The sequence below is a fragment of the Labeo rohita genome, chromosome 24 (assembly GCF_022985175.1).
Source record: "Labeo rohita strain BAU-BD-2019 chromosome 24, IGBB_LRoh.1.0, whole genome shotgun sequence".
NCBI classification, from domain to species: domain Eukaryota; kingdom Metazoa; phylum Chordata; class Actinopteri; order Cypriniformes; family Cyprinidae; genus Labeo; species Labeo rohita.
The window spans coordinates 18,876,689-18,893,585 of record NC_066892.1 but is presented as its reverse complement, the minus strand read 5'-3'; the positions used below and the strand labels follow the sequence as shown (position 1 = coordinate 18,893,585).

Below are 16,897 nucleotides of genomic sequence, written 5' to 3'. Positions count from 1 at the left end.
TAATCTAAATCATTTTATTAATTTAAGTTAGGTAGAGACACTAAACATTGGAACCATGTTGTGTGCTCTTCTATAGAGCACTCTTTAGGAAAGTTACAAAAGAGTATTTATGTCATACTGTTAACAAATGGCAAAAATGAAGAGGTAGAGATTTTAGGCTCATCACAGTCGGTGAAGGACGCCTATTGGAATGTAGTTTAAACTCGTGTTTTGTCCTTTTTTTGCCTAAACATACATGTGTGAAAACATTTCAACGGTCCAACGGGTAATGTACATGAATTTGAAACGTGAATGACTCTGCATGATGAATCCATTACAAAAAAAGAAAAAACAGATCTGTAACCAAATTTTTCAAAACAGGCCTAAATATAAACGTTCAGTGACGGAAGAAAACCAGGCCTTTATGACTGACCAACTCTCTCATACGTTTACATATACAAAATATCATAAGCCTCTGTCTGTAGATTATAGAGTACAAAATACACTCCCTTCCCGCCAGCAGCTGGAAACAGACCAGCGGTTTACCCACTTGTACTTCTCATGATGTCAACAAAGAGAAATGTGGAGGGAAACAATGTAAAATATTTCTTAGAAGACATCACATGGTTCATAACTGGACCCTTTCGGACACACAATCTCCTGCCGCTGCCTTTAAATGGATCGGATTGGGGAACGGAGTGGCACGGAGCCACGGTGTAGATAATGTTGGCAGTGTAGAGGAAAGTAAATACAGTGCATGTCTACACACAAACAAAACAAAAAAAGTGACACAAATTTACTGTTCATACAGTAACATACTGTATAGTTTCACAAAGACGCTAGATAATGCTGGTGACTACATTACGTAAATAGTTAATTACTGAATAGCTCATGTATGATTTCAAAACTATTGACACAGTATATAGATGGATGGTTTCATTAAGCAAACCTTAAAAAAGACACAAAACATAAAATCAACAAATAAATCCTTAGTGTAGTACACAGCTTTCTTTGTTCCAGAGGAACAATATGGTAAACCTTTGCATCTGCCAAATGCAAGTGCACCAGTCTAAACGCAGTCTTTTCACTTCCTTCTGCCCTCTCTCAGTGGTCTTATCCTCATGCGGGTTAGAAATGTACCCTTGTGGGTTAGAAACGGCGCCCTCTAGATTCCATTCTTGGCCTCGTTGTTGTTCATCGCCTCTTTCCTCTGAGCCAGGAAGGGGTACATGCACTTATCTGCGCCCAGGAACCGGTACATGCACACGATTGCTTCGAAGGGCAAAATGCTGAGAACAAATGGAAGATGGTTACTTCGGATTGCTCTGGAGGCGTTTCAAAGTCTAGTTTTAGGACCACTCAAGCTTACCTTTTCATAAAGTTGACCATGTATACAATGCGAGGCGTGCAGATCATGGGCTGGTCTGTCAGGATGGCCCTCATGGCCTGTTTCACACAGAACTCTGGTCTCAATGGAGGGAGAAATGGCTCGATCTCTTTCCTGACCCGCCCAGGCGAAAGAAAAGAAGGAGAAAACATGATGATTAAGAGTGGTCTTTGTTTAATAAAGTCAGCCCAAAGTGCTCCGCCAGTCAGAGCAAGTCATTATCGAGTGGAAACAGATCCAGCATGCACCTTCTATTCAAGTGGAAGCCCCTATTGTGTGCATGAAAACCCAAGCTGACAGTGACATGAGAGGCCACAAGCAAAGCTACCCTGACTGTTGTTAAGCAATGTCTACTCGAACCAGATACGCATTGTGTCGTTCGCTCTTTTAGTGGCCATCTGAAACCCAATCGTGACATTTGGACGGCTCCTTTCTCTTACCTTATTCTGCATCCTCTGAACATGCCCGTGTCCACCAGGTAAGGACACACCAGCGTCATCTTGATACCGTCCTTCTCCGAAGCCTTGATTTCGTGGCTCAAGGACTCGTGGAAGCCGATGGCACCGAACTTGCTCGCGCAGTAATCCTGAAACCGAGAGGAAACGAGTTTAGTGAACGTTCTAGAGCTCCCCGAGGCACTTTTCCTGTAATAGCGCGGGGATCTACGGTTTCATTAGCATTCTTCTGTCGTGTATGGAGTATAGGTAGAGCCGAGCGGGAGGGTTTTGATGTGGTTCGCGGTGGAAGGGATCTTCAGAATGAAGTGGGCAAACACAGATGCGTGTAGATAAACACTCTGGAATAAAGGGGCTCGCAGCGGCTTGAGTCACTCCGATAATGCAAACCATAAAAAGTCACATTCAAGGAAACATAATAGGTCAGACAGTGTGACTGGGCTTCTGGGACCCTTTGAAGTGAGAGTAAAGATGAGGGCTTGTAAAATAGAAGTGCACGTACAGCTAACAAAACAAAAAAGGTAACGTTTCCCCAAAAGGCTGCTGGGAAAATGACACCAGCTTGGACTGCAGTGAAAGAAAAGGATTGTACATGTACTAGACTTCAACCTCCAAGAGGTTCCTCAAATACACAAGCTGGTTTAACAGATTCACAGGAACCTTTTAGGTGCTGGAACAGCCTAAAAGTTACTTTTAATCTATCAATCGACTATTAGTGCTTTAAAATCAAATAATCACAATTAAACACATCCAAAATAAAAGTTTGTGTTACGTGTGTGCACTGTGTATATTTATATGTATATACAGGGTTCGTACAGATACTGTGAAATAAAATTCCAGTTCCAGCACTTTCAAGAACTTCAAGCACTTTTTTGATTTTCCAGAACTTCAATCAGAGATCTCACTTATAGTTTGATGTTTTCTACTTTCTACAGATCTAACAAAGCAAAAGATTTGCGAATGTGCTCCAAAATCCTGATCTGAATCAAATTATTTGCAATACGCAAAATGTTCCGTTCAAAGTCAAATGATTCACGAACCCACTCAGAAGTTCTGATTTAAATCAAAGTCTCGATCTGAGTAATGAGTCACAAACCATTGTTTCAGACTTTGAGCTCGGATTGCGAATCATTCAATTTAAGGAATGATTTGCGAACTGCTTCAAAGTCCCGATCTGAATCAAATGATTTGTGATACACGACTTGAGGTTCCAATCTAAATCAACTGATTCACGATATGCAAAGTTCTGATCTAAGTTAAATGATTCACAAACCTGCTCCGAAGTTCTGATCCAAATCAAATGATTCACGATCCACACTCCACACTCCGAAGTCTTGATCTGATTAATGATTTGTGAACCATTGTTTCAGATTAAGACTTTGAGCTCGGATCGCGAATCATTCAATTTGCGAAATGATTTGCGAACCTGCTCCAAAGTCCCTATCTGAATCAAATGACTGGCAATAACGCAAAATTCTGATTTAAATAAATTGATTCTCGATACCCAGGGTTCCAATCTAAGTTGAATGATTTGCGAACCTGCTCTGAAGTTCTGATCTAAATTAAATGATTCGCAATCCACGCTCTGAAGTGTGAATCTGATTAATGATTTGCAAACCATCGTTTCAGATTAAGACTCTGAGCTTGAATCACGAATCATTCAATTTGCGGAATGATTTGCGAACCCGCTCCGAAGTCCCGATCTGAATCAGCTGATTCGCAATACGCGAAGTTCATCTAAATCAAGTTATTTGCAATACACAATTTGAGGTTCCGATCTAAATCAATTGATTTATGACACACAAATTTCTGATCTAAGTCAAATGATTCACGAACGTGCTCTGAGGTCCTGATCTAAATCGTATGATTCGTGTTACTCGATTTGAAGGCCCGATCTGAATCAAATTATTCCACATACGCGATCCGAATGGAGCTCTTCGAAACAGTGAATCCTGTGGCGACATGTTACAAATAATAGCGAAATTCAGACTCTTTTAATTTGATCTGGCTTTTGCTAGAGAATCAAATTTGCAGCGAATCATTTGAATCAATCGGAGTGGTTCCAGCTTAAATGACTTGCAATTCATTTGATACATCGGTTCCTTTTTTTGCATCTTCAGCCATGGTTACACACCACTGTCAGTACTACTACTGGTTTAGCTCGATAGTTTTATGACATTAACTGAAATCCACCAAAAAAAAGAAAAAGAAAAAAGAATGACTTTTTTAAAAAGATATGTGCTTATTGAAAAATTAAATAATTCCTTCAAGTACCTCTTCAGGAACATTGCTATTTTTGATGGTTTTCCAGGCATTACATTTCAAAAAAAGTCAAATTCAAGTACTTTAAGCACCATGTACGAACCCTGTATATATAAATACACATACATACATGTATATATTTAAGGAACATTTACATGTGTCTGTGTGTGTATATATATTTTATATATATACACACACAGACATATATATATATATATATATATATATATATATATATATAAAAATATAAAAAGTTCAGTTCTATACGTATTGGAGTTGACCCAAGCGTATAATATTTACAGTATGTGTGAAACCCCAGTGGATCATGGGAAATTGGTCTCTGCAGCAGGTAGGCTCAGTGAAACCACGAAGCATCTTTCGGCGTTAGCGTGCTCCTTAATTGGCGTGAAGCGCTAGGCGTGCTGTGCGCCGCGCCAAATTTCCATGCCATAGCGAGCCAACGTGCTGAGACTCTCCAAACATGCTCTCTTTTTCAGTCTGCCAATAGATTTATGTGATGGATGCAATGTACTAACCTCCACACCAGCTGTGCTGAAAAGGCCCAGTGAACTGGCAACTGTCACAATGTGGCCATGGTTCATCTCTAGCATCTTGGGAAGAAATGCCTTGGTGGTCTGGAAGAGGAAGAGAGAGAGAGAGAAGGGGGGGGAACAAAGACAGTTATTTTGCTGATGCTGTTCGTCTCTGCCAAAGCCCTTTGATCCGTTTTTTCCCTCCTCCCCGACTAATAATTCACTGAGACTAAACACTCATCTCCCTCATCCTGCTGGGGGAGTTAAGAAACACAATTCCATTACAGTCCTAAAGGCCATTTACAGGGAGCTTGCTTTCCACTTGCACTTAGGAGATTAATTTATGTACAGTTTAATTTGTTGTGGCAGTTCGAAAAGTTTTCGTTTCTGACATGGAGGTTTAACTTGGATGGAATGCAAACTACTTTAATGGATGAAGTATCGCTCCAGACCTTGAGGTGGTTTGGTATTGGTCTGAAATGGCTTATTAAAACGGTGAAAAGACCACTTGCCAGTTCACAACAAGTGGTTTGTCTGTGGTTTCCTCTTTTCCCACAACGAGTTGGTCCCAAGAGTGGCATCTCAGTATCAAGCGCACAAAGACCGAGCGGCGTACTCACTCACCACTGTCACCACAATACGGCTAAAGACCACAACAACACCGCTGTAGGTCAACAAAGACGGGAAACAAACACCACCTTTTTAGCCTGGATCATGCATTAGCATTGGAATGATTAAAGGCATAGTTATGACTTATGAAGTTGCGTGACTTGTAAACCAGATCAGAAGGAATCTTTTAGGTTTTCGAAACCATACTGAAATTGTCAACTGAAAACAACAATTAACTGAAATTTGAAATAAAAGGAGGTAAAGAAAATGACCGTTTTCATTTGTGGGTGAACCGTAACAGTTGGACTAGATTTGTTAACTTTTTTCAGCTGCTCTGACATCCTGCTTGGCTGTTATTGACAATTTCTTTCATGCAATTCCGTCGGTGCCATCGTCCACTTTTGCCTGATCCTGGTTGGACAAAAGACAGCAAAAAAAAAAAAAACCCACACACCACATGCCTCATCTTCCATTCTCTTTAGACCCCAGGGGAAGTGAGGGGGTGGACACAATAATGATGAAAAACATGACCGGCGTCATTCGTTTACGGCTTTCTTAGAGAAGACTTGCTGTACAAGACCCACAGAACCGCCTGTGGCTTTATAGTCAATCCTCAATGGAACACGAACATGCTATGAAAAAGAAAAAAAAAATGCACGACAGCCAAAAATAACACAGCCTCTTCCAGAGGCCTTCAATGATATCACCATTTATAAACAACCCCAGCATAAATGGACCTTGGCCACGCTTGAGAATGGTACCATCTTGCACGGTTTTGTGTGCGTTTTGCGCCTCTGCCAGCCGTTTTAACACGTCAGCTTGACATGTTGTTGAAATATGGCACTGGAATCTCTCAAATTCACTTCCACTGACTTCACTTCCATGAAGCAGGCCAGTCGTGCGATTGAGAGCTGCAGTCCACATGCTACGCATTTAATCCCTGACGTTAACAGTAAACTGTGTATTTTTCCAGCGCATTAAGTGTAAAATTGCTCTTAATATTCATCTTATTGTGTTGAGGAGGAGCAGACTTGGACCAGTTTGAAGCTGTACTCGTGCCTTGCATGCCAAACTGATGGCAAGTATGCGTGCAAATGAAGCATTAGGATAGATTGGGCCTGTGGTGCACATATGCTAACATCTTTCAAACAATGCATTCTACAGTATTAAAATTTGATTTGGAAAGTTTGAGTTATGTGCTGCTTCCAATGAGACAAAGTAGAATGATAAAAGACAGAAAGTCATGATTCAGGCAATCAAAAGTCTGCTCTTGCATCAAGTGGTGAAACACTTACTCTCACTACAGAACTTGTAGCCATTTGACTAGCTCACTGTAATTAACCATCAATGAAAATGTGATGTAGAAAAATGGAGACATTTGTTAACATGGGAAGGTTTGTTTTGAAGCATAGCTGCTGGTTTGAGATGGTCATGAGCTGGTCCTAAGCAACAAGCTCTTGCTCAAAAACCAGCTTAGGACAAGCACATGGCCAACTTAAACCAGCTTGTGACCATGTTAGACCAGCTCAAACCAGCAGCCACGTTTCAAAACATACCTAACCAGCATATGCTGAATTTTTCAACAGGGTTGACCAAAATCAAACCCAACATTACCAGTCTAGCTACAAGACTAATGTTGAGTGTGACTGGTCAAGCAGCTAAATTGGAAATGTTTGGCTTCTTTTTGGTCAAGTAACTGGTCTGGCATTTAACCCAATATTACTTATTATGCTCAACATTTGCAGTCTATCTTCTTAACTACGTTGAGTTTGACTGGTCAACTTGTTAAGCAGATATTCCGTTTCAGCTTGGTCATGCAATTAAGCTGGTTATCGATCCAACATTACCAATTAAACAAACATTAACCTAGCTACAGTACTTGACCAAAATCAAATCCAACGTTACCAGTCTACCTACTTGACTAATGTTGAGTTTGACTGGTCAAGCAGTTAAGCTTGTAGTGTTGGTGTTGATTTTGGTCAAGTAACTTGTCTTTACCAGACTAGTCATCTGACTAATGTTGAGTTTGACAGGTCAACCAGTTAAGCTGGTAATGTTGGGGTTGATTTTCTGGTCTGGTAATTAACCCAATGTTACCAATTAAAGCCAACATTTGAGTTTCAGTTAGACTGGTCAATTTGCTAAGGAGGTATAACATGTAACTGTGCTGGTTATCAACCTAGCATTACCATTTAAACCAAAATTACCTGCCCAGCTGCACTTGACCAAAATCAAACATAACATTTTAAGCTTAGCAGTTTAGCTGCTTGACAAGTCAAACGTAACATCAGTCAAATAACTGGTCTGGTAGTCAATCCAAATGTTACCAGTTAACAACATTTGCAGTCTATCTTCTTAACTAATGTTGAGTTTGACTGATCAACTTGCTAAGCAAGTAATATTGGGTTTCATTTTGGTCAAGTAACTTGGCTGGTTATCAATCCAACATTACCAATTAAACCAAAATTACTTGCCCAGCTACACTTGACCAGATTCAAACCCAACATTACCAGTCTAGCTACTTAACTAATATTGAGTCCGATTTTGGTCAAATAACTGGTCTAGTGATCAACCCAATGTTACCAATTAAACTCGACATTTCCAGCCTATCTTCCTAACTAATGTTGAGTTTGACTGGACAGCTTGCTAAGCAGGTAATATTGGGTTTAATCTTAGTAATGTAACTGGGCTGGTTATCAATTCAACATTACCAATTAAACCAAAATTACTTGCCCAGCTACACTTGACCAAAATCAAACCCAATATTTCCAGCTTAGCTGCTTGGCCAGCAAAACTCAATATTAGTCAAGTAACCCAACATTTGCAATCTATCTTCTTAACTAATGTTGAGTTTGACTGGTCAGCTTGCTAAACAGGTAATATTGGGTTTCATTTTGGTCATATAAATGACCAACATTACCAATTAAACCAAAATTATCTGCCCAGCTACACTTGACCAAAATCAAACCCAGCATTACCAGTAATGTTAAGTTTGACTGTTCAAGCAGCTAAGCTACTGTTGGGTTTGATTTTGGTCAAGTAATCTGGCTTGACAAAATCAAACCCAACATTACCAGCTCAGGACCTTGACCATTAGTCTATTAACCCATAACCTCCAAACATGCACAAATGAGCAGAAACGGCTATGGGTCTTTGTAGATACCCAATCCGCTATGGAATGAGGGGGCCGCCACTGATGTGGGCATGGCCTTGCTGACCTCTCAGACACAAAATGTGTGAAACCGAACAGAAGTTCATGTCTTAATTCATAGCTTCCGTAATTGCTTCTCAGCGCCTGAGTTTACGCTAAATTAACTTCCAACAGCAGAGAGCTTCCTTGGCCCTTGCAGTGGTTCTATGCCTGTTGTGCTCTCTAATTGATACAAGCTCAAGTGCATCGCTCCTCACAAAGCTCTTCACAGCTGCTGTGTCAGCCTGGATTAGTGCTAATGTTTGACCAATAGGAATATGCGCAAATATTGTCACTCTGAAAAGCCCAGATGGCCGTTAATTAAAAGAAAGTGGACCGACCCGAGAAGCGTAGCAAAGCATTGGCCAGATTGATGTACAGCCCTTAGACTGAATGCCCAGAGAAAATGAAGCGGGGGCTAATTGATATGCGGTTACTGTATTGCCAATGTCTCATTAAAATGGGAGACGGGATCTATAGAATCAAAAGCGGTTTAACGTTACGCCAAAATAAGCCAATGGTGAATCTTGTTGGCCAGGAGCTCTGCAAATATAAGCATCCCCCCAAAGTCAAATAACGGCTACAGGTGCACTGGCCTTGAGCAGTACCATCTAAAACTACTCAAGTAAGACCCTTCTGCCTGGCTGCTCCCTTTCTCCTGGTCTAGCAGGAATGCAGGCTGGAGAACTTGGCTCCTGTCATTTGGCATCTTGTCAAGCTGATCCCTAGACAAGAAAGCAATTGTCACATAAGTGGGTCAGGCAGCAGCTCCCCATTACCAGCAAGCTTGTGTACAAGACTCTCTTTCCCTTGATGCTTTTCTCTAGGGACAGCCCTGAGTCTTTTGCTTCAGCCACGCTCACTTAGCAACTAGGAGGCTTTCACGGACACCACTGCGCCCAGGTGTGGAATGCGCTGCTCACGTATCGCCTATTATGGGGTCAACATCAGAGAGAAAGAAGCAGGCTTACTCCATTCAGCTTTCTAAATCTGACTAGGCACTAAATCTGGTCATCTGCATCACTTAAAGTTTTACGTCACCAAGTACCAGTCAGTCCGGCTTAGTGGAGAACTGGTTCTGGGACTCAAATGCAGCTGGAAGTATGGAAAGAGTGGAGTGTGATAATGGCCTCACTTCCTGTTGGCTCCTCCAGTTTTGTTGCATTCCCACCATGCTATCCAACAAAATAAAGATGATGTCCATCTGGAGTTTACCCTTCACGCCTTAAGAGTTTCGAAACACAGCAGACTGTTGAAATGAAGGCACTGAACCGGCTGCCAGGTCATGTTTGAGACTCTTTAAAAGGATGACATGGACGTGTTGTGATGACAGGCTTAAGAAACTTCACTAGGGCCAGAGGAAAGAAAAAAATGTAATGAAATTAGAAGGATTTGGAAGGCAGAAGCTTTAACTTGGAAAGTTAATGAGGCAAAAACACAAAAAACAAGCAACAGAATTGGACCTGAATGCCATATAAGCACATTATGGAGAGACAAAAGACCCTATGAAGTTGCTTAAACGCAATTTTCTTGCCTATATTATCACATATATGATTAAAGGACATATTACGCATGTTACACACAATAAGTATTTAAAAAATAAAAAAAAATAGAAGAGCCACAAAACTGTTTGAATACTTTTGAAAACTGCTTTCAATTGGTGTAAATAAACGAAAAATAAATACATTAAACATTAATATTTAAGTGAGTCAAACCAAGCTTAAAAAGAGCTTAAATTCAAAAAGATTTAAAATAATAATAATAATAAAAAAAAATAAATAAATAAATAAAAATGAGGGATTGGAGCCCCAGGCCCTATAATAGCCCACACTCATTGGCTCTGGGGGAAATGTAAAAAAAAAAGTTTTTCCCAGGCTCTTTAATCAAAGTAACAGAACAAAACACTGCATTAGGAATGCATATTTAAAATCATTTCTGCACAAAACATGCCAATAAAATGCATTGTAAATAGGAAGACAAAAGAAGAAGGGAAAACAGGAAGTCTTGCAGTGTTACGAAGCACATGCAAGCAGCAAACCAATTAAGAGAACATGTTTGTGTAAAAAAAAAAAAAAAAAAGGAAAAGCAGTGTTGGTGCATTTCTATTCAGCTGGCTTGTGGCTTTAATGACCACATCCTCCACTCGGTATTCCTTGCCTGTCCTTAATGATTAAGCTCTGCTTTCATCTTAAACCCCCACAAGAAACCATGCGCTGCATAAAGCTTAAAGCAAACACAACCAAAACCTTAATGAGAATCCCAACTCTAACAAGTGCATCTGCTGCAGCACCACTGTGCCTTACACTAAACAACTTCCAAGTAAAAAAAAAAAAATGAAAATATAGATAGCACAGAACATGGTGTACACTTACACTCAGTTTGTGGCCAAGCATTTTCATGCTTCATTAGAAAGACTTCAAGCATTCATTCACATATCTGCCAATGTAAAAAAAAGTCTTCGGAAGTATGATATCGTAATGAGATATCTTAACTCCCTAAGAATGTCAAAAAGTCCTAGTAAAAACCCATCAATATTTATTAATATAGTTATTTTTCAAGCAGTCTGGGATGATGTCAACCCTCACGTTTCCAAAAACCATTAACCATTCTGTCTTGCTAATCATAAAATAAAATATAAAGACACGTGCAATCCATTCACAACCCGCCTCAATGTGACTTTAGCAGCGTGATTTAAAACAAACTGTCCCGTTACAGCTCGTCCCACAAGGTGGTCTCAGTAAGACAATGCAAACTACAGACAGGCCTTTTACGCATTTACTGGCAAGAGGTTAATTAGTGAGGCCAAGTGAGAATGGACTCGTCCAAATGGTACTTCCCCAGGCAGGATGTGCTCTTCAGTAGGCTTTAAATTAACAAACCAAGGCAGAGCAGATTGTTCCTGGTGATCTTACTAAAACCCCCTGCTGGAGTTCTTTTGCTCAGAGCTTGTTTATATCCGCAGATCGAGGAGCTTTGGAGAGGACTACGTTGAAACGGCAGGGGGCATGTTAATAAAACCTCTCCGAGTGGAAGTATGGTTTTAAGATCAGTTCTGATGTTATAACTCACAGGGACTGACTTGATGAAGTCAGGGAGGGTAACCTGATCCTAGATCAACTCCTGTACTCTCATAAGATATTCTCACTCAACGCACGGCAGATCCTCATAATCTCACAGCCTGTGGATGTCTGCTTCAGCAGAACATCCAGACTGAGCCGTAAATATTAATACGGGCTGCCACAAACAAAGGAATGAATGAAAACAAATGGACGACATGGACTAAGAAAGAAAGTGCCAGACTGGGGTGATTACGTGAGGAATATGCATCTCTTATTGGAGTCTTTTAAGAAGGGGGGTGGGGGTGGGCGGTCGCTAGACGACTGGCACATTTGTTTGCGCTCAACGACACCAGACGGATTTAACGACTGAGAAGTGGTTGATGTAATTGATTTTGAAAGAATAAACATTGCTCTTTCAGCGTACAAGTCAATTTCAAACTTCACTCTGGCTTATTACGAACAAGCATAGAGCAAAAGAGGTTTGCTTTCCAACTTGGCTCAAGTGCAAATACCAGAGAGAAATGAGTATGTGCTGAACAGATGGGCGCATGGACAGTGGCATCATGTGATATAACACAATTACTAAAAGAGGTCATTTCACTGCGTTTCTCCACTTAAAAAGAGCTGTACACTTCCTTTTTGATGCACATTGACTGGTTTAGACTATTAGATCAGTTGAGTAGTTATAATGTTAAATGGGACTTACCCAGAAGTGTGCATGGCAGTTCACAACCATGGTCCTCTCGATCAGCTCATCGGGGCATTCCAGCAGGTGGTGGCCGGACACAACACCAGCATTGTTGATCAACAAGTCCACTTCGCCGACTTCCCTCCGCACTTTCTCCGCCGTGGAGTACACGCTCTCCCTCTTGCCCACATCAACCACGTACGTATACACCTGCGGCTGGAACGGAGGGACTTCTTCCACTCCACCAACAGCTCCTTTGGAAAAAAACATTAGATCATCAAGATTCATTTGATTCAGAGTTTAAAAATCAGGTAAATAGAGAAACATAACCAGTTTTGTAAAAAAGGGTTAAATCCTTCACACTGACATACCTTGCAAGTTTTAATATGTTTTGGGGCATGTGATCGCCATCAGGTAAACCGTGCCGAAACTACATTTAAGCATTAGGGATCTTTTTTTTCCTTTTTTTTTTGTTAAACTAATTGATTTAGACTTTGAATCTACTTTAAATCAGTCATTTGGTGACAAATCTCTGCCATGGAGCTAATATTTTGAATAAACATATAAATAAGATAGCTGCAACAATATGTAAAATCTGTGGCCTAGTTTAAACAGACTGATAATCGGTTGGTCAATATGTAGTAACTGGTGAGTCTCCAATGAATATCACCAGAAAAAAATTGGCGTTTTACGTGAAACATAAAACAATGGTGTTCACAGGTAAACTAACTTATTTGAGCATAACACTGAATAATTTCACAACTTTTACAGCCATTCATTCTCAAGTGAGAAATGTCGAATTTTAAAATAATAAATGTAAAAATAAATTTGACAACCTGGAGCAACTTAATGGCCCTTATATATATATATATATATATATATATATAAATATATGTATACACACACACACATATACACACACACAAAAAAATAAATGCAGAAAATGTTCTCACATGTGTTGTTTGACTATATATATATATATATATATATATATATATATATAGAAATGAATTATATAATGTGTGTGTGTGTGTGTGTGTGTATATATATATATATATATATATATACATACATACATACATACACACACACACATTATATAATTCATTTCAAAATAAATGTAGAAAATGTTCTCACATGTGTTGTTTGATGTTGTAGTCATATTGTATTATTATTTAGCTATTATTGCCAGTATGATAATCCAAAAAGCCAAAATAATCAATTCTGCATAAAAATTTCTAAGGGTTATCTCTTATACGTCAACTATTCAAGGAATATGTTCTACACAAAACAAGACTAAACACCTACAAAGACATAAAACTGCCTAGACTACTAATAATTAGTTCACTTTAATTCGTTTTAAAATATGAAGCATAAATATGAAATCATCCCATTTACCCTCTTTTGTCATCGGGTTGTCTTGCTCTCTGTAGATCTGTCGCACCATCTCCGCAGTTTCCTCATTGCTGTGGCTGTTGATGTCCCACAGCACCAGTGTAGCCCGGCGCCGGGCGAACTCCTTGGCGAAGAGCCGCCCGAGTCCGCCGCCCGCCCCGGTGATCACGCACACCTGTCCCGCTACGCTCTTCTCCTTCGGCCGTATGAGCCACTTGAGTCCGGCCATCACGATGGCCCAGAGAACTTTGAGCATGACCACGAAAAACTCCACGACAATGTTCATCATCATGTCTAATGCCGCACTGTGACTTTGTGTTTTTAAATAAAGATAAACGTCTCACAATGTCCAGTTACACCTAAATGACTAAACAACCTGAGTTGTGCAGTTGCGCTGCTACCATTAGCATATAATTTATTCTATGCGCCTATTATGGGGTGAACATCCAATTAACCCCAACTGTCATATAACTACTAATATACATATATAACAGCCTATAAAGCAGTCAACAGTATAACGCATTAAACTAAAAAAACATGAGCAGCACACTACTTTAACGCTACAATACAGTCGAGTCTCCCCGCCAGCGAATGCCCGTATGAAACCTATCGTATCCCGGCACGGATGCGCTCGATAGCTGCCAGTGCGCCGCTGCTCTGTGAGCGAGATAGAGAGCCAGACTCCTGACTGATCTCATCAGAGCCGCTGCTGCTGCTCCAGCTCTATTTAAACCAGCCCCTCTTCACAGGACCCCACAGAGTGATTGGCCCAGATGCCTGATTGAAATTTACATCTACTTAGCTCAGCTGTGGACGTTTGGGAAAACAGAGTGGATGCGTAATAACACTGTCTGACTAATAAATAGTTGCGGTTGTATTTTTAATGCGTAGGCGGATGTTTCAATGAATGTGTTATATCAGTGCATGTAATTGGATGTTGTGTGATTTGTGCTTTGCTTGGAGCGAGGAAAATGTGTCAGATATCCAACAATAGGCCTACCGCAGACGCAGTAAATAAAGAGGTTTATTAATATTTTAAACCAATGCAAAACATTGTGAAAATGTAGGTGTTTAAATAACATAAAAAGCAGAGGTAAGAAGAATATATTATGTAAAAACAGCAATATGTAAAAGTGGCTTCATAGTGACAAATGCACTATGAAGCCTTTCCACATCACATTTTGTAATGTAGATATCAAGATTTATATGAAAACCAACTGAAATCCTAAAACCATAAAACTGAAGGCTTTGCATGTTTGTTCCCATGCAGTACAAATCAAGTCTGAGAAAGAAAACAGTTATTTTCCAGAACACTGTTACCAGATGGCAAAGAGGAAAACAGTTGGTCACTGGGATGGCTGAGTTATTTAAGAATGGATTTGAGCTTCTTAAGAGATGCTGGATAGCTGACGGCTAGTAGTCTTCACCGCCCTCTGCAGTTCTTTGCATTCAGATACAGAGCAGTTTCCTTCCTTGGTGCTTTCTTAGTTTGACTTTTTTTTCTATACAACATTGCATGGTGCAGATCAACTGATGTGACTGGATGTGTGATCTCAGTGGTGCCTCCTGTAGTTCACTATCTTCTCTTTGGCCTTGTTTGGGGAGAAGTTACTGTCTGGTGGCAAACCGCTAGTGCTTCAATCTCCCTAGAAACATTTATAAACTTCTTTCCACATTTGCTAAAACTGTCAGAAAGAGATCAAATGCAAATGTTGCTGGGGAAGGATTCATCCAGGGTGTTTATTCCAGCATGTGAGGGCTTCTAGTGGCTTCTTACATAAACTAATTACTGAATCTGTGACATGAATGAATTATGCATACAAAAAGTCTTGCATGAACATAGTATTGCATAAAAACCAGTGGATGCATCAATAGAGCCATTGCACTTCAGTGTTTAAAAATCAGTTTATATGACTAGTGATTGCATGCGAATTGGAAGCCTCAGTAGTTTATATGTGTTGGATGTGATCCATAATAAAACATCATTATATTTTCATATTCAGTTATGAATAACTCTTTAAAGGATTACAAATCAACTGATTACTTAAAATATTAGCTAATTTATCTTTTATACACGTCTTAATTTTGTTAAATTCTCATCTTTATTGCAGGTTTGCCATCAGCAGTTTTTTAATATCTGTTCAACCACATGAATGAATAACTTTATGAATGAACCAAGGCAGGACTGTGTTCCTACCATAATTTCTAAGGGACTACTGCATGTATACAAAAAAAAAACAAACAAAAAAAAAAAACGCTTTTACAAGGTCGCCACCTCTTGGACTGACACTGTAATTACACATTCATTTTTAGAAGGTCTCGATAGTGTGTTGGTTTACGATTAGAAGTGTTTCTTCATTCGTTTTATGCAGTACAGTAAATAATTAAGTAAATAAAACACAATTTAAAGTTTATTTAAAAATAATAAATTAATCTAGACTGTTTTCTGTGACGTTTAGTAGCTTAAGAGTATGCAAATATTACACAATTAAACTAATTCAAACCAACAAATTGCGTTTAGTATTTTTTTATAGACGTGTGCGTTTATTTATTTATTTATTTAGCCATTTAGCATAAGTGAAGTCAAAAAATGTGCCGTTATTCTAGTTGTGTCACGTGGTCTTGGTAGTAGTAACTATGGAAACGTCAACGCAATGGACTATCAGCTTCCGTTTTTACTTTTATACACTGCCGTATATAGGATAGAAATAATGGCCGTAACTTCTAATTTTATCCTCCGTAAACCGACTAAAATGACATTACAGCTTGTCGGACATCTGTAAGTGGAGATGAAGCCTTACACCGGCGTCGTTAGACCTAAAGTGATGTCACTGCCAACTGAAGCTCCTTTGATAATACAAGACATTACAGACGGGCGACCCGGTTATCCTTCAAACTACATGTCTAGTCCTCCAATGTCTGGATGTTCCACGGCTGCCGAATCCAGGCTGAATGTTTTCTCAGGAAGACAGAAATACCCATGCAGTCCGAGCGGTGAGGGATTTTTATACTGAATCCATATGTTATTCACATTTCAATGTCTCTCCAACAAGATACAATACGATTTCAGTGGATGTATTTATCTGTGTGGTTAGTGATGAAGAGCTTCCAGACAATTAACTGCATAGATGTTTTACCGATTTGTACATTTAATGTTTAATATGAAATTTTAGATTCAAGGAATCTAAAACCTCACGGTGTCATCTCTATTACTGAAGGGTGAGTATATGTCTGTGTAAACATCCATGTAGAAACTTCCAAAGAAATCTTTGCAACGACTGAAGGCACTAAAGTTGCCAGGTTAATTCACTGTATGACACATTATTCTACATTGTTTGTG

At 39.6% G+C, this 16,897-nt stretch overlaps 2 protein-coding genes across 2 annotated transcripts in view; one reads left to right on the top strand and one right to left on the bottom strand.

Moving 5' to 3' along the window:
• Nucleotides 1–14,273, bottom strand: rdh10a (retinol dehydrogenase 10a). The gene is made up of 6 exons (XM_051098723.1): nt 13,561–14,273; nt 12,181–12,416; nt 4,620–4,718; nt 1,807–1,952; nt 1,349–1,480; nt 1–1,268 (listed from the first exon to the last, which is right to left on the bottom strand). Exons 1-6 carry the CDS (start codon nt 13,847–13,849, stop codon nt 1,145–1,147), a joined length of 1,026 nt encoding a protein of 341 aa, XP_050954680.1. The 5' UTR covers nt 13,850–14,273; the 3' UTR covers nt 1–1,144.
• Nucleotides 14,274–16,207: 1,934 nt separating this feature from the next.
• The window catches only part of si:ch211-171b20.3 (uncharacterized), a 4,586-nt gene continuing 3,896 nt past the window's right edge, over nt 16,208–16,897 (top strand). The window contains exons 1-2 of the mRNA XM_051098725.1: nt 16,208–16,551; nt 16,731–16,776. Of these exons, the coding sequence (XP_050954682.1) occupies nt 16,347–16,551; nt 16,731–16,776 (251 nt within the window). The 5' untranslated portion in view covers nt 16,208–16,346. The remainder of the gene's footprint in view (nt 16,552–16,730; nt 16,777–16,897) is intronic.

Coding starts and splice junctions, on each gene's coding strand:
- rdh10a (XM_051098723.1), bottom strand. CDS start 13,849: ATGATGATGAACATTGTCGTGGAGTTTTTCGTGGTCATGCTCAAAGTT. Junction 12,417..13,560: donor CAACCCGATGACAAAAGAGG/GTAAATGGGATG, acceptor TTTTTTCCAAAG/GAGCTGTTGGTGGAGTGGAA. Junction 1,481..1,806: donor TTCAGAGGATGCAGAATAAG/GTAAGAGAAAGG, acceptor TGGGCGGGTCAG/GAAAGAGATCGAGCCATTTC.